Source organism: Vigna umbellata, chromosome 5, assembly GCF_029865625.1.
Source record: "Vigna umbellata cultivar VRB3 chromosome 5, Vumbellata_1.0, whole genome shotgun sequence".
Classification (NCBI taxonomy): Eukaryota; Viridiplantae; Streptophyta; class Magnoliopsida; order Fabales; family Fabaceae; genus Vigna; species Vigna umbellata.
The window spans coordinates 24,427,827-24,445,387 of NC_142169.1; the positions used below are offsets into that span (position 1 = coordinate 24,427,827).

General features: G+C 29.6%; 3 protein-coding genes across 4 annotated transcripts; all 3 read left to right on the forward strand.

The window, feature by feature from the left end:
- Positions 1 to 547: 547 nt before the first annotated feature.
- On the forward strand, positions 548 to 3,877 carry LOC124820348 (small nuclear ribonucleoprotein SmD1b-like). The gene is made up of 4 exons (XM_047292018.2): positions 548 to 686; positions 799 to 875; positions 3,224 to 3,415; positions 3,534 to 3,877. Exons 1-4 carry the CDS (start codon positions 673 to 675, stop codon positions 3,593 to 3,595), a joined length of 345 nt encoding a protein of 114 aa, XP_047147974.1. The 5' UTR covers positions 548 to 672; the 3' UTR covers positions 3,596 to 3,877.
- Positions 3,878 to 5,381: 1,504 nt separating this feature from the next.
- LOC124820349 (outer envelope membrane protein 7) lies at positions 5,382 to 5,930 on the forward strand. The gene has a single exon (XM_047292019.2). The coding sequence runs from the start codon at positions 5,531 to 5,533 to the stop codon at positions 5,747 to 5,749; it is 219 nt and encodes a 72-aa protein (XP_047147975.1). The 5' UTR covers positions 5,382 to 5,530; the 3' UTR covers positions 5,750 to 5,930.
- A 3,422-nt stretch (positions 5,931 to 9,352) lies between these two features.
- Positions 9,353 to 12,744, forward strand: LOC124820347 (F-box protein At2g27310-like). Of its 2 annotated transcripts, none has more exons than XM_088092108.1 (2): positions 9,353 to 9,394; positions 11,486 to 12,744. In XM_088092108.1, the coding sequence occupies exon 2, from the start codon at positions 11,502 to 11,504 to the stop codon at positions 12,621 to 12,623; it is 1,122 nt and encodes a 373-aa protein (XP_087948234.1). In that variant the 5' UTR covers positions 9,353 to 9,394; positions 11,486 to 11,501; the 3' UTR covers positions 12,624 to 12,744. The 2 variants fall into 2 exon arrangements, with proteins under 2 accessions (XP_087948234.1, XP_047147973.2); XM_047292017.2 differs by lacking the exon at positions 9,353 to 9,394 and adding an exon at positions 9,439 to 9,573.
- Positions 12,745 to 17,561: the final 4,817 nt, after the last annotated feature.

Consider the following 17,561-nt stretch of genomic DNA (forward strand, 5'->3'; position numbering starts at 1 on the left):
TTTTTTAAAGTATGTTAATAAAAATTTTAAAAAATTACGTGTGATCTACATTGTATTAATAATTTAGGTTAAATATGTTTTTAGTCCCTAAACTATTGACCGTTTCTGGTTTTCGTCCCTCTTCCAAAGTAAGGTACAATTTAGTCCTCAATCTTTAAAAAACGTTCGTTTTAGTCGAAAAAACGAACGTTTTGAGGACTAAAACGAGGACTAAAAACAAAATTTTGAGGACTAAAACGAACGTTTTTCTAAAGAATGAGGACCAAATTGTACCTTACTTTCGAAGAGGGACGAAAACCAGAAACGGCCAATAGTTTAGGGACTAAAAACATATTTAACCCTAATAATTTAGATGAGGTTAAAAATAATCAAATTGAATAAAATTTACTAAAATAAGAATTACATTAAACATCAATAAAAAAAATCTGAAAACAAAATGGACAAAAATAGAATGAAATAGTATTTAAGCCTAATTTATATTTTTAAAAAAATATTTATTTTACATTTTTGTTATTTACCATTTTGTTTGAATAAGGATTGTGGGCAATGCACTAAGCTGTTTGCATCTTCTACTTGTTTGTTTTTTAGAATCTATATCAAAAAGAAACACAGTGCAGCTACGCGCGACTCGTGTTTCAAAACCCTCACTCACTCATCGTCTTTCCTTCCACCATGAAGCTCGTCAGGTCTTACCTCTTCGTTCTCGTTTTCACTTCTCTCTCTCTCTCTCTCTCTTCTCTCTCTCTCTCTCTCTCTCCGTTTCAATTTGATGCTAAAAGGCGTGTGAAACTGGAACAGGTTTCTAATGAAGCTGAACAACGAAACCGTTTCGATTGAGCTTAAGAATGGCACTGTTGTTCACGGCACCATTACAGGTACTCTTCCGCTCTTTTCGATTGGTTTTCCTCTCCACTGCCTGATTTTGCTGCTGCCTTTGTTAAACCCTAGTTTTGCTTCGCTCTTAAACCTGTATATTAAGATTTAGCGTAAAAGCTTTCGATCTTGGATATTTATTGCGAATGGAATTCTGCAGGGATGCTCGCTTGTTTTCTCAATTCATAAATCTAATGTAGATTTCCATTGCACTCTTTAATCGTTGCCCTGATTTTTTTTTTTTTTGTGTATTTTGGGAACTAGTTCTGAGTAGCCTTTAGATGACGAGATTTGACATGTCCAAACCTTGTGCTCAAAGAACTTCACCGATGCCATTCTGTTATTGTGGAAAAAAAGTGAAGCAGAGGCAGTTTGGTTCTCTGTATGTAAATAAGATGCGCATTCTTTTGAGATGTTAGATAGCATGTGTGCATTCCACAGTAAGTGTCTGTAATTATGGTTGCGATGCTACAATTTAACACCCACCCACCCTAGCTCTCTCTCTTTTGTATATAGAAGACCACATTTCCATATAATATATCAATGTAAACTGCAGAGATTCTTATTAGTTATTCTTAGGTTGATCAGTTTGAAGATGCTATGTTATTAATAATTTCATGTACGTATCAAATGGCTATGTTTTATCATAACGGACAATCTCTCATGCCAGGCCAAAAAAATAAAATCATAATCATGTATTACTTGCAAAGCATTACTGGCAATGCTAAACTAAGATCCATTTCTTCACTTATGTTCAACATTTTTTTTTTCAGTCTGAGTTAGATTTTATAATTGGTATATGACTTTTTTAACTTGTGATTCCTTTGTTAACATTTTCATGTCTTGTCAGAGTGAATGGCTATTTTTCTGAGTCAATAAGATGGAAACTCTGTCATCAGCCTGATAGGTTGCAACTTACTGCATAGCTAATATGATCTGGAATTTTTAAGTTTGAAATCTCTCTGTTCTCCTTGCTCCCAAACTTACTGTAAGGCAGACCATTTTTTGGTTGCATGCTGTGGCTTCTTCTGCATTCATGATTTTTCATGTTATACTTTGTTCTTTTTACTGTTACACCTTATGTTATGAATTAAAACTTTTGTTGTCTTTTTCTGTAGTGTAATGTCCTCTAAGAAGCTCAAACACTTATAGATGGTAACCGTGTCATGTAATATTTTTCTATGTTGGGTAAATGCAGACACTTTCAAAACTATTAGTTTTATTTTTATAATTTTTCTACTTTTAAAGTTTTTTTTATACTAATATTGTTTGAAATAATACATTAAGTAAGTAGATAATTTTTAACATCATACTCCATCTATAATAACCCATTCTCATTTTTTAAACATAAATTCCCTTCTTCAATTTAAAATCAATATTAAATTTCAAGTAGTTTTTCTGTTGTATTATATCCATGTTGTGTCCTATAATTTTTAAAATTGGGTGAATCTCTGTCCGTATTACACCTCTATTATATTTCTGTCCTGTATTGTATCCATGATTTCCAGCCTGTCCTCTTATTTTTATTGACACTTTTTGCTCCTTTATAAATTTCATTAAAATGTCTGATGTAAAAGAAGTAATTAATTACTTTTTTATGTTTAAACTCTTAACTTGGAACAGTGGGAAGATATGTGTTGCTTATGAAATTTTTGTAAGAAGCATCGTGAACTATGGACTCCACCTCACTTTTGAGGCAAATCTATTTAAACTTCATTTATTCCATAACAGTAATTATTAACCTTGTAGCCTCTGGAGTAAGTTTGCATAATGCTGTAATTTAGTTAGCTATATTGTATCTGCATTTTAGTTTTGTCCTTTACTATTTTTTGATGGTATGATACGCAACTCCTTTATTGCCTTACCTATACCAAATTTGGCTGACATATACCATTCTCTTCGTTCTTTGAGTTTAATTTAGACCCCCTGCAGTTTGTTGTGTGAATTTTTCTTTTGAACAAGCTTCTCGTGGATTTAGTTTGGCTTAGTCACACGCACACGCATAGAAAACTCTATAAATTATATCACAATTTTTGTCTTTAGGTTCAACTCAATAAGTCAAGACTACCTTCTACACCTGTTTTTATGATGAAACGAGATCAGCCATGTTTCATAAGGATAGTGAATCCTTATATTATAATAGGACAATGCATTAGTACATATTCCCAAACGCAATCAAATTAAGCATCAAGGAATTTCCTTCTCTTTACTTGCAACTAATGAGTACCTATCAGCTCATTTCTAATTTTGAGTTTACCGTTTTGATGCCCTTAATTCTTATTTGGGATTGCATGAGAAGTATTTTGTAGCTTTAGTTGTGCTTACCCATGGGTTTGTCTATATATTACAGGTGTTGATATCAGTATGAATACACATTTAAAAACAGTTAAACTAACTCTGAAAGGGAAAAACCCAGTTACTTTGGATCATCTGAGTGTGAGAGGCAACAACATTCGTTATTATATCCTTCCTGATAGCTTGAATCTTGAGACATTACTGGTTGAAGAGGCTCCTAGGATCAAGCCTAAGAAGCCAACTGCTGGTACTGTATCTTATTTGACTGACTCCAGAAGTAGATTGTTTTTCTCACAGGTCCATTATGTTCAGGTTTACTGTTATCTTTGGATTTCTGGTTTTCAATGTTCTGATTTTATATGCAGGGAAGCCTTTGGGGAGAGGTCGGGGACGAGGGCGTGGACGCGGACGTGGTCGTGGCCGTTAAATTGCAAATTAACTGAATTTGTGGCCTTTGGTTGTACCTTTATTGTAGGAAATTTTTCTAATGAGTTTAAAGACGTTGTAGCAGTGCTGTTGACCAGTTAAGTTAGTCATGCAGACTTTGTTCACGTTGCCATTTTCTTGCATCAATGCTTTGAAGTTCCCTTGTATAATTCTCCCTGTTGGATCATTGTCATATTTCAACTGAGAATCTGCTGCTTACATATGTGTAGTTTTATGGGGCAAGGTGAACCAATAGGAATTCGTAGAGGTGATTTTATGTCAATGGGTGACTTTAGACGTAGTATATTAAAATCGAGTTGTCATGTCAAAACGCACCAAAAACAACTAATGATTACTTATTTGATCCATATTAAAAAGCTAAACAAGATAAATTCTATGTATTACTTACATAGATTTTTATCCAATGAATCTAAAATAGTTTAATTTATAGATTCCTTTACGAAGGTTTTTGTTAACTTGAGTTAATTTGAAATGTGACTTTAAAAGTATTATGAAAATAAACCTTGTTATCATATATGACAGTTTAGGGATGAAATGTGCATTAGTTTTTTTTTAATTGCATGTAACATTTATTAGACGTATCAAAAAGTCTTTGTGAATTTAATTAAATCTAGTAGTAGTGTAAATACGGGTTGTGGAAACACCTACAGGATGCCGAGAGTATATTCCATGATCTTAGATTTTTTTTTTTTAAAAGGAGGCGGATAGGAAATCCAAACATGAGAAAAGAAAAATAATGAGATGTTATAGTAAGTTATTGGCTTAATTAAGCTTTAATTATTTGTAAATATAAATATTTTTAATTGAGTTTTTATTAAACAAAGTTTTTGTTAATTAAATTAAGTGATTGTAAATAAATGAATTGTTATAGTTAATATAAAATGTTATTATAATTAATATAAAATAATAAATTACTATTATTGTTTTTTTGTTAAAATATATTATATTTAATGAAAAACGATAAATAATAATTAAAGATATCTTGATTTTGAAAGGGGTTATTGTTGGCTATATCATAGTGATGATATGAAGATATCTTAGTAATAAATAATAACGTGAATGCTAAAAAGATAACATGACGTTGGTACTCAAAAAATCTTATCTTTTAATACTGAGATAAAATAAAATATTTAGATATATAAAATTTTTAAAAATATAGAAATTTTAATTAAAATTACTCAAATTTATGAAAACTTAAAAGGTTATTTAGTTGAACTCAATCATGAAAATAAAAGTTGTGTGTTTAGTTATATCCCCTAAAATTTTTAATTCCATATTTTATTTATTGATTATCACTTGTTTTCATAATATTTTTTATAAATTTAATCAATAATTAAGTTGCTTTAAAAATATATACTATTAACGCTATCCAGTAAGGAAAAACTTTTATTGTTTATTTAATATTATAAATATTTTTTCTTATGATTATTGTTATTAGTAAAAGTAAAGTTTTTGTCGTATTTTTATGCTGACATTTTTGTTGTGTGAAAACAAATTTTAGATAGATTAATAAAAAAAATTTAATAATTTTTTAACAATAAATGATGTATTATTATTTTATTCGTTCATATATTTAAAACATATATCACATGTTATAAAAAAAGTTAGTGAAAAAAATTAAAAAAAAAACATTTTCTACTGATATTTTTTACATAAAGAAATAGCAATCACTTTGATTAAAAAAAATTTAGAATAATAAAAATATATTAGTATAAATTGGTAAAAAATGGTTGTTAGGTGGGAAAGAAAGATAGAAAGGGGAAGGAGGAGGAGAAGTTGTCTGTAGTGCAGAAGAAGCTAAGGTTTTGAAAATTGTGGTGGTAAGTAAACAGTGTGAGCACGCAACCTTACAATAACAATCGAGAGGAGAGAGAGATAAGAGAATATTGTCAGAATCAGCAACAGTATCATCAGGATGGGGAAGGCCAAAGAAGCGGTGGTGGTTGCTGGAGCCCTAGCATTTGCGTGGCTCGCCATAGAGCTCGCTCTCAAACCCTTCCTCTCCAAGGCACGTGACTCCGTCGATAAGTCCGACCCTGCTCGTGACCCCGACGACGTTTCCGCTGCCGATGTTCCTATACCCACAACCGACGACCTGCCGGATGTCTCTGCTTCTCAAACGGCGGACGCCTGAACTTTTCCTATTCATGTATTTTCAATTTCGTCACATCTCAAAATTCTCCAAATCGAATAACCTCCTTGCTTTCTGTTCAATTTGTATATTGTGTTCTGTCTTGTTGTAGGATCCAAAAAATATCAGGTTCTTTTGTTCCCTTTCTTTTGGGTATAAACAACGGACAACTGGTATTTTCGTATTTTCCGTTTTAGCTTCTCTAATCATGCTGTGCCTGCCTCACTACTGCCTGTAACTATTTTAAGAACACTAGGATGTAGTACAGCACTCAACACCTTAAAGTTTAGGATAAGGGATACTAGATACTGTTTGATGAAATGCTTGAACAAACAAATTTCTCAGTAATAGCATAGGAGAATTAGAAGAAATATAAAATAAAGTTATTCATACAAGAAATTAAAAATCAGAGAAATTCTACACTAAAAAATTCATGAATTAATTTTGGTTTATGAAGAAACTTAGTTTATTTATTTTTATTTATGTGTACTCCTTTATAAATCTTTGTAGAATTTGTCCAAACATTTCATCACTTGGTGAGGCATCATTAGTGGTGTTCTTTATAGTTGTTTTCAAGGACACATCTGCTAGGTTTATATGGGTCCTGCCATGTTCTGAGGATATCGATTTACAAAGAGCCTCGTTTTATCCTCGTGATTTTTGACTTGAGAACTCACAACAGTTGTGTTCAGAGAATTTTGTGAACTCCTTCAGGGGATGTAAGGCTGTCACATATCCAGGGAATGAAACAGATGCACATATCACTTTTTTTTTCTAACTAGTTTAGGTGAATTGAATCTAAAGTCTTCACTAGGGAGAAATTGTCTCCAAACTCTGAGCATATACAGAAGTATTTATAGATTATCTATCTATAAGATCTTCACACTAACAATGAAAATTCAAACTCAAGTCCTTGTCTATATTGCTAGTTAAATATTCTTAATATTCTACTCAGAATTTCTGTATTGAAAATCGATTCTCTTTCTGGTTATACCTGTGATCTTTTATAGACTACTATATTCATACCATAAAAATTACAAAACGGTGTGATGCTGGCTTGGTAGGATTCAATAATATCAATTTTTTTAAGGCTAGACCATCTTGTTCTCGAAGTGAGCAAATATTGTCTGTGTATGTGTTAAAAGATGATTTTTTTTTTCCATCATGCAGAATCCCAGATAAAACTCTGCACAAGTTTTCAATTATCAGTGATACTCAGCAAACATATGGTGGGGTCTCACTATAATTTTATATTGGGGTTTTAGAAAATAGGAAAATAAATTGAGTTGATTGCACTTTTCATTCTTATATTTTATTTCATGATTCTTTTTCCTCTTAGATACAGTATACTAGTGGTCTAAAATGTTGCCTTAAACTAATTTCACTCTATTCAGAAGTGAGTAAAATTTGATTAATCTGTCAATAATCAAAATTGAGCAGTGCTTGAAGAATTTGACTTTTGCCCTAGTATATTAACTAACCACTTTATCAAGTTTCCGGGTTAGACACTTTATTTTCAACACTTAATAAAGAAAATATCATAAAATATTTTTCACAAATTTTACAATATAACTTTATCTTTATCTTTAGAAATTAGAATTTAGTTTTTAATTATACTTAATTTAATATTAAATTGATTTTCTCCTCATAAAAATTTAAAAAACTAAATATATTTTTAGTTTCTAAATTTAGAAGTGAAATTATGAAATTGAAATTCTTCTTTATTGTATATTTTGATATGTTTTTATTTTTAAGCTTTAAAAATAAATAAATATAATATTTTTAATCTATATTTTTTTAAATATTAAATTATGTTAGAGACTTGCATATAAGTTATATATATTATTTGAAACTTTTAACTCGATTTAGAATATTGGTTAGAATAATTTTAAAATAATTTTAAAAGTGAATAAATAAAGTTTTTTTAGTCTGGTTAATTTTTTTTAACTATGTTAATTTTCTTTCAAAAATGTTAAATTATGTTAGAGACTTGTATTTAAGTTATATATATTATTTAACACTTTCAATTCAAATATCAATTTAAAATATTGATTAAAAAGTTAATGCAGTTGGTTAAAAGATTATATATATATATATATATATATATATATATATATATATATCATATTAAAATTTAAAATAAAAATAAATTCTAACTTCACATATAGAGAATTAGATCAATGTGGTGTGGAGGAAAAGGGTGACCTGTTTTAATTATAGAGAATTAGATGAATGGGTGGTGCATGTAGATAGCAACGTTGGTGTCAGATTGTGTCACCTCTCATTTGTCATATAATAAGCATTTGTCTTTCGCAGCTGCAACCTAATAAAGGAAGTAACACGTGAACATGAGATAAGAAAGAAAAAGAGATAATATATGAACTAAAAAATTGACAAAAGAGATTCAGGATATCTCATTTTTTGTTTGCTTAACTCTAGCATTCTTTGAACAAAACTCTTATAATATTATATGTAAATTTTCTTTTACTCTATTGTTTTTCACTGGACACAAAGAAATTTGAAAAAGTATTAATATTTTATATTTTATATTACAAATTAGTTTTCTGAAATTATCACACTACGAATGAGATTTATAAAGTTTTATCTGTATGGTTTAATGGCTCCGAGTAAATTTCACTAACAATGAAAACAAAAAATTTAATGAATACCTTTATTTTAAAACAATAGATTAGGATTAATACATCTTTGCAGTGGTTCTCAATACATTTTCACATTAATTTTAATTAAAAATATATTTATTCATTTTTTAATTAACACCAGAAAAGTCACTAGTGCTGTGCAAATATTTTAAAATAAATATCAATAATTGTGTTCATAATTGTACAAACTAGAATATTTTTAATGAAAGTTTTATCATGAGTTTTTATCAATAAAAAATGTTTTAACATAAATTTTGCAAATTTAAATGGAGATGTTGTTGGCAAAATTTGGGGAAGAGAATATATATTTTATACATTCTTTATAGTAAGACAAGTATTTATCTTTTCAGCTTGTTTGGTTGATGGACCCAAACCACGTGACCAAACACGACTAAAATATGGGTGTCTAGTTGAAAATGTTATATATAATAGGTTGTCTAATTATTCAAGTACGTGAGTAAATTATGGCAAGAGGACTTAAATATGTATTTAAATATTATTACATATTTATATAAATAATTTCATCGTCTTTAATATTTTCGTCTTATTAAAACAATGCTCTTCTATATAGAAAAAGAGAAAATAAAAGAGCCAAGGGATTGTTTGAAAATGGTACAGTAAAATACAATATTATTTTATAAATTAAATTAATCAATAAGCAAATTAAAATAATAATTTATGTGAATAAAATAAATTGTATAAGTAATAACTAGTTTTACTTTGTAAAAAATATTTTCTCCTTTCTGCGGCAAAAAAAGAACCTTGTGATAACATTAGGATATACTATAATATTAAAAGAAGGAAGAAGAGAACATTAAGTTGTTTAAATTAGGAGGAGAAGATAAATTTAAAGTTTTGTTGTTTGGATTAAAATTATTGTAAGATAATATATTTATTTATTCATGATGCATTATTAGGTGGCAAAGTTTGTGTGGTGATGTGATGAGGCAGTTCAGATCCCTTGATGCTGGTGAGGCATAGTAAATTGGTACCCCACCCTCTCTCTCACCTCTTTCTCTGCACAACCCGTGTTTTCAGAATCATTGCAAACGCCCAAATCAAAATCTTCACACAATCTTTCATCTATCTATCTCTCATTTCCTTCAATCTTGCATGTTATTTCCACTTCCTCTTCTTCTTTCATGTCGTTCTTCTCTCTTATCTGAGGTCACAACTCCCTTTTCCTTCTCTCTCTGTTTTTTTTTTCTTTATTACTTTTGGGTTTTTATTTCTTATACATTATATCCATGTTTCTGCTAGAGGGTATTTTTATGCTTTAATTGTGTGAGGCGCTACCAGTTATTTGTGTCATTGGTAACTACTGAAGTCTACATAATAGGATCTTTTAAATTTTCCTTGAAATTAGTGATATGAATTGAAAGCCTTCTATTATTAGAGCTCTGTGACAGTCTTTTTAGGATATTTAAATCATAAGCTGTTGTTGTGAGAGCTTACTCTTGTTTTGTACTATGATTCATGTGTAAGTTATTGATGAAGCAACTTGTGTAGAGAGACTTTCTAAATTGCTTACCTCTTGGGGGTTCTGTACTGCATTGGTCTGCATTACGCAGTTACAGAAATGTTTGCTTAGAGTGAAAGGGCATGTGGTGCCTTGGATGTTTATTGAGACTTTATTGTTGGCTTGCTAACTGCTGGTCTAGTATTGGGTTCCATTTAATTTGACAAGAATATTGGGATTGGGAGAATCACACACCATTGTAACCTCACACCAAAATTCACTTCCAATGTGGAACTCAAGCCTCTATCCTGCAATTGGATGCTAACAATCCACCATGATCCACTGCCATAGTGCCTGTGCTGGTCACCTTTTCCTTGTCACTTTAGCTAATCCTTTGCAAACATTGCAATGCTAAGGTTGCAGCACGTTTGCAACTAAGACTTGGTGATAAACTTCATTATTAATTGATAAGAACCTTTGGAGAATGACACCATTAGAGTTAGCTGTTAGTGATCTGATGGAACTCATTTCTCATTTCTTGCAATTGTATCCCAACATCTCTATGTCCTGTTGCCCATGCCCGCTGGTTCTGCACTAGACCTTTCAGTAGTTTCTAATGAAAATTCTGAGGTCACCCACCCTGTCGTTTGTGGCTGAGAGACATGGTGAAAATTTTGATGCCCATTAGTAGAAAGTGATGGAAGAAATACACCACAAGAGTTAGTTTTAGACCCTTCACTAAAATCCCATATTCTAATGTGGGACTCAGGTCCAATAGCATGCTCCAGTTAGATCCTAACAGAAACAACTGCATGTAATAATTTGATTGTTTCCTGTATGTATAGGATGAAGTTCTAGAAGAGGTCCGTTTATTTATTTGTCTATAATAGGCACTTTTGACTGCAACGTCCACATGTATTATCTGTAATTGCGTTATACGTTACTACTTGCTAACATTTACCTCGTTGCAGCATAGGATTGGAACTGAATTTCAACCTTCTATTTTGCAAATGATCCTTTTAAACTACGTGTGACTTTTTATTGCAACTTAAGAAAGTTCTGTAGATTCAACATTCTGCTTTACAAAATTGTTGAAATCCGAATTAGTGTATTAATTGTTCCATTTGATCATCATCCTATGGCCCATTTCCCTTGCCAGACATTTCTTTATGAGTAGTGATTTACTATATAGGTAGTAGGTCTTAGAAATTACCTAGTAGACATCTACCATAGGTTGTTTTTATACCAGGGCTTTCAATGTGTTAAGCTTGTTATGGAATACCATCTAACTGTTCAGTGTTTTTTGTTCAAATGAGGTTTGCTTCCATGGATAGTCTTAAAATATAGGAAAAAAAATAGTACCATTTGAGATTGAATTCTAATGGGGTCTTGGACTCTGGATTTTATGGAAAACTGATCTCACACACACACACACACTCAGACACAGACTCAAGTCCTAGAGAGCACTATGAGACACTACATATTTTTGTGTTGACCAAATTAGCCAAACATTATATTCATCACTACTACTTTCTGGGAAAAAAAAATTGCTTTCTTGTACTAAAAAAGAATGCAGGTTTCTTCATTTGTTTTTTTATTTGAATTATGTTTGCTTGGCAGTCAAAGGATTCTCGCCATGTCAGTGGCACCAGTTGAAAGTATTCCCGCATTAAGCAGTGATGTCTTCTATGATATATTTCGTCGACTTGATGGTGCAACATTGGCCAGTGCAGCATGTACTTGTGCAACGTTGTGTTCCATCTCTAAAGAAGAGAGTTTATGGGAGAACGTATGTTCATCTATGTGGCCTTCAACCAACAGAGAGGATGTCAAAAGTTTGATATCTTCTATCGGTGGATTCCGGAAATTTTATGCAGACTGTTTCCCGATTGTTGTAAACAAGGAGGTTGTAGAGTATCAACCGAACAACTATCATGAGTACCCGGACAATTGGACCGAAGCTGAGTATTACGGAGACATGAATGAATCGGAAAACATCTGTCCATCAGATTTTGTTTCTATAATAGATATTAGGTTCAAGGGAAAACCGGTCTGTTCCAAAGTTCTTTGGGGAATCCCAAATGCAAATAGCTATGATGGCTGGTTCTATAACTGCCCTTTCCGGATTGATTTTCTCACTTATGCAGATAGAGATGATAACAACGATGGATCTGTTCATCTTTCTGTATCTGATGGTCTGCCACGTGTGACATCCATGGAGAGGGAAAGGAAAGATGGGAAGCTGTGGCGGGAGCTCTGCGAAGGGCTCCAGCTCAGTTGGATTATAGTAAACAAGAAAATGAAACAAGCTGCAAATCTTGCTAGCTGGAGCCCTCTTGGTGGGCAACGACACTGGCCAACAGATAGGGATTTTGTCATCCGCTTTGGATCAGTTCTGCCTGCCAAGGACATTCTTCCTTGTCCAGTAGTGGAGTGTATCCTAATTATGAAGTTTAGAGTGGTTCACACCGAAGAAGAAGGTGTCCAAACAAGCCTTAAATTAACAGAGCTGAGCATGCAGTTGGAAGACATGGAAGGTGCTCATGTTAATGGAAGAAACAGTTTGCATATACTTAAGGATGCACTTAGCAGCAGAAGGAGCAAAAACTACGGCGAAGTACTTGAGTCTTGCCACATGTATTCGAAAGTACAGAATGAGTTGAAAGAGGAGAAGATGAGAAACGAAAGTAGGTTGGATAGACTTTGTATTCTGAGTGGCATTGCGGCATTTATGACGTTCTGGTACTGCGTTTTATAAAATGGTAGTGTATAGTCATTTAATGGAATAAGCTAATATAGCTCTAACAAATGTTGGACCTTGGCACTACCATGTAAGATATGATTTTGCTTACCATAATAAAGAGATCATTAAACAGAAACACCCCTGCTTTTAGAGTTATAATTCTCCCTCAATGCAAATTCAGTACAAGGTATAACACAGACGTTTCTGTTAATTCCACTCTGCCTGCAAACTAGGAATATATTTTATATGAAGATATCTTATATTAAGATATGCTAGAACCATTACAAGAGCTCAAAAATTTACTTGAAAGATTCATTTTATTAAATTTATTTAATCTTCCTCTATAATTGTTTGTTTCACTGAAATTATTAATTCTGAATTTGTTTTCCTGCCAAGAGATTCCTTCCTTACTTTTAAGAATGCCTCTAATTGAAGTAAAAGTGTCATATTTTGTGGGTAACCAAATATTCCTAATTAGTTAATTTATATCGGCATTCTAGAAAATGCAAACAATATATCTTAATAATTATAACATATACAACTCAGGCTAACACGTACTCATGCTAATGAAGGGAACACAGTATTTTAAAGTGATAATTCAGCTTTTGGTTTAGCAACTCAGATGTTTATGGAACAGAATACATTGATTTTTTTTTTCGAAATTAGAAACTAAATTAAAACTTTTAATATTGATGAGACAAAATTTTAAAAAAATAAACAAATAATAGGAAAAATCAGTTCTTAAGTCCAAAACTATTATCATATATAATAAAGCATGTTTGTTTATATGATTTAAATGAATCCCAGTCACCATTTGAATATGTTCTCCTCCCATTAACAAACCATGCACCTCTCTCACTTTCTTTCACCCTGTCCTTTAGTATTCAAATTTTTGGTATTTTAAAATCAATGGTAGCATTTTTTTATCTCTCTACATTCAAATCTCCTTTTCATTTTAACACTTCTTATCCTATACAATCAGTTTATAATTAAATCATTCTTCTTATAACTTATTTAAGTATAATATTTAGTGATTAAAAAGAAATTGTCATATATTTCTCTAGAAAAATATATTGGTCAAAATATAATATTATTTCTCGAAATAATATTTACCTTAAATATATAAAAATATAATAATTAAAATTGTCGATTAATTATAATATGTAGTTATTGTGCAATAAATTTGGACTACTCCAAAATAAAAATGTTTAATAAACTTTATCAAAATATTTTTTAATATATTTATTGGACCTTATAAAAATAATTTCTTTAATTTTTCTATTCAATTGTGGGCATATTGATTAATTGGGATATGGGCAGAGAGGGTAGGTTATGATAAGTTAATTGGGATATGGGCAGAGAGATTAGTTTATGATAAGTTGTAAAATGTTTACTTCCTGATTTTGTTATATGGTTTGGAGTTGGAAAAATAATAAATGCTACATGACGAAGAAAATGCGTGGTATCAAAATGAATTAAAATATGAGAATTAATCACTAACTTAGCTCTGGGTTAAAATAAATTATTATTTTAAACATAAGTTAAATTGAATTTAACTTATTTAATCTTTGTAATTATGTCTATGCCACTCAACTTTTTTATTTATAATTAACACAAGATTTTTAATTCATACCTAATTCTCAGTACTTTATCACAATGTAACTATGACTTATGGAAAGAATTTTTGTACGGTAGTACATTTAGCATATATGGGGTTCGTCATGTTACATTTTCTATACCTGTTTTCATGTGTCCTTGATTTATGGGTTTGTGGGGATCGATTATGCCGAATAAAAATTAATAAAAAAACATGAAAATTCAGGTGGAGTTGTAGAATATCATATGTTTCCCACAATATTTTTTATAAAAAACTGAAATTTGGGAAAATCGTGGGCCAACTTTGTACCCTTTTGGTCTGGTTTAATAAATTATTTTAGTGTCATAATTTTCGATTTAAAATTTGTCTTTTACTAAATGTGAAGTGATGGATTTTCCTTCAATAATATTTTTATTGTCCAAAATTTTGATTTAATAAAATAACTATAAAAAAGATATACCACTGTTAAGAAACTGAATTGGGTGGGGTGGTGCCTATTTTCTCTAACCTCATTTAATGGTCAACATTTAATACATTAATGAAATTTCATATAATAAAATTATTATTTTTCCTGTTGAAATCACCCTGCAACTCTTCTCCTGCAAGCATCTTTTGATAGGATATCACGCAATTGAAATATAATGTATAAAAGACAATAATAAAATGTATTTTTTCTTATTTTATATTTGCGTATTAATTCTGTGTAGTAACCGTAAAAGCAAATTGGACGGTGAAATGTGTACTTTTACTAAATTAACTCTCTTCCTTCTCTTATTTCAATGATCTGCCATACACGACTTATGAGAGTGAATTTGGTATTATATATCAACTTTAAATTTTAATTAAAGTATGGTTTATTTTAAAATATAGTGATTAACATAATTTTAAATTAAAATAGTAATTATATGGAAAATATTAAGTTAAAATAAATTAAACTTCTCTCCCAAACAAATTAAAATTTAAATCAACTTATAGAATTTTACTTTCAGAAAGCTATTCATCTATCTTCTCCAAAAGTTGATGTTATAAACTATGGTTTTAACTTATGAGATAAACTTAATTTACTTTTTTCTAACTTTCATCTTATAATTTTCTTAGAGTTCCATATAAAATTTTAATTTTTTTTTGTTTTAATAATATGTTTCTTACAAATATGATTACATTCAATATTTATAAACTGCCATGTAGATTAGTGAATATTCTTTTATTAAATTACCTCTTTCGTCCTTATTTTTATATAAAAATTTTAAATAAGTTTTCTTATTTTTATTTTTTGTGTCTTGATTTTTATTTTAGAAAATTTGATTGAATTAGACTTTTTTTTTGTGAGTATTGTACTACCAGATTAAGTTAAATATGTGTTATGTGTCAATTCATATATTTTTTTATTTTTTTTAAATAAAAAATTTGTTACATGTTAAGCTACTGTTATATGGTCATAATAGTATATGGAATAATGGCATATCAAATGCCACGTGTTAATATTATGTAAAATATTATTGTCTTAATTTAAATTTGATTTCTAAATTTGTTATTATTATTTTTTAAGTCTTTTTATTTTTTAAATTGAGTAATTTAACTTTTTTTTAAAAAAGACTAAATTTAATTTTTATATAAATATCAATATTTTAATTAAATTTTTTTATTAGATATTTTTAAAAATTTTAAATTTGTTTAAGTTTATATTTTATATTGAACTTTATTTAAAATTATTTAAAATTGTTATAAAATTGTTTTAAAACTTTATATTTGAATTTATAAAACTTTTATTAAACCAATTCTAATATTTATATAAAAATTATTAAATTTTACACATTTTAAAATATATAATTATTTAAAATATAAATTTAAATAAAAACAATATTAAAGTATCCCATAATAAAATATTAATACAAATAAAGTTTAATATAAAATAGTAATTTTCAAACCAATTCATACATGACACTCTTTCTTCATTATTTCCTACTCTTAAGAACTTATTTTTAAAAATATTTGATAAAATATAAAGGAAGTCCGAATGTGTATGTAAAAATAACGTGAGTATTTTTCAAACAGAAAAAAATGTATACAAATATGTCAATTTAAGTTATTTTTGTTAAAAAAATGTCTTTTTTTTTATCTTTTCAGGAAATTTATTTAAATTGGGAGCGGGGATGTGAAAATTCAAGAGGAATTAATTTAGGAATTTTTACGTTTCAATTCTTTTAAGATGTTTTTATTTAAAACTATTATAAATTTGGTTTTAGTTTACATTGGAGATAAAATTTAAAATAAATTTAAATTCAATATAAAATATAAATTTAATATATATATAATTTTTTTTAAAATTAACAATTAAAAATTTTAAAAATTACAAATTGACATGTGATATATTAAAAATATTATTAATACAATAATAACTAAATCAATCTGACTATATCAAAATTTTGTCAGTTAAAAATAAAAAAATATTTAAAATTTTCTTTAAAAAATGGAAATGAAAGATATAATATAATTAAATTAAAACTAAGACAATTTGACTATGAGACGTAATTACATGATACTAATTTAACGTGTGATAAAATATTTATTTTTTAAATTAAAAAATAAAATAAAAATTAGAAATTGATATATATATATATATATATATATATATATCTTTAATATTATTAATATAATAATAACTAAAACAACATGACTATATCAAATTTTTTAAAATAAAAACTGTCAGAACCATTTAAAACCACTAAAAACCCCATTTAAGTGAAAGCCAAATGTCAAGAAATAGAGCTGGAAATCAGAGAGTGAAAAACAGGTGGCAGCAGGAGGTTGGCCGTTCAAAAGTTCACGCCACTTCTGCATGCACCCTTCTTCCCCAAAGCTCTGAACTTTCATTTTCTCATCCTTCTCTCTAAGATTTCTTCATCCCCCTCTACAAAATCTTACTCTTTTTTTCCTCTGATCATCAAACAAACCACACTTGAGTACTCCCGGCGTCGATAGCGTTCGTTTGAACCGATCAGTTTTTGATTCCGAGCTGGCAAGTTCATCTCCCCCTCAGCCGTGTGTTTTCTGTCGCATGCAAACCCATATTTTTGGTTGCATGAGTTGATCCTCTCATTCTGAGTATTTCTGGTCTTGTGTTTGATTTAGTTTCTTAAGGCGTGACTGTAGAATGCTAAGGTCTCTGGTAGAGGCGAACCATATTTTGCATTTGTGAACGTTCGGTTACGCTTAGAGGTAAGGGAATCTTATTTAATTTAATTTTATTCTTACTTGGAATGATGACATGTTTGTGTGAATATTGGATGAAATATGAAGTATGATTGTTACTATGTTTTGGTTGTATGTATGTATAGAGATAAATGTTGAGAAAT

Excerpts from the sequence above, each read along its gene's own strand:
- LOC124820348 (XM_047292018.2), top strand. Across the intron at positions 876-3,223 it reads TGTTCACGGCACCATTACAG|GTGTTGATATCAGTATGAAT; the intron begins GTACTCTTCCGC and ends TATATATTACAG. Across the intron at positions 3,416-3,533 it reads GCCTAAGAAGCCAACTGCTG|GGAAGCCTTTGGGGAGAGGT; the intron begins GTACTGTATCTT and ends TTTTATATGCAG.
- LOC124820349 (XM_047292019.2), top strand. The coding sequence starts at position 5,531 with ATGGGGAAGGCCAAAGAAGCGGTGGTGGTTGCTGGAGCCCTAGCATTT.
- LOC124820347 (XM_088092108.1), top strand. The coding sequence starts at position 11,502 with ATGTCAGTGGCACCAGTTGAAAGTATTCCCGCATTAAGCAGTGATGTC.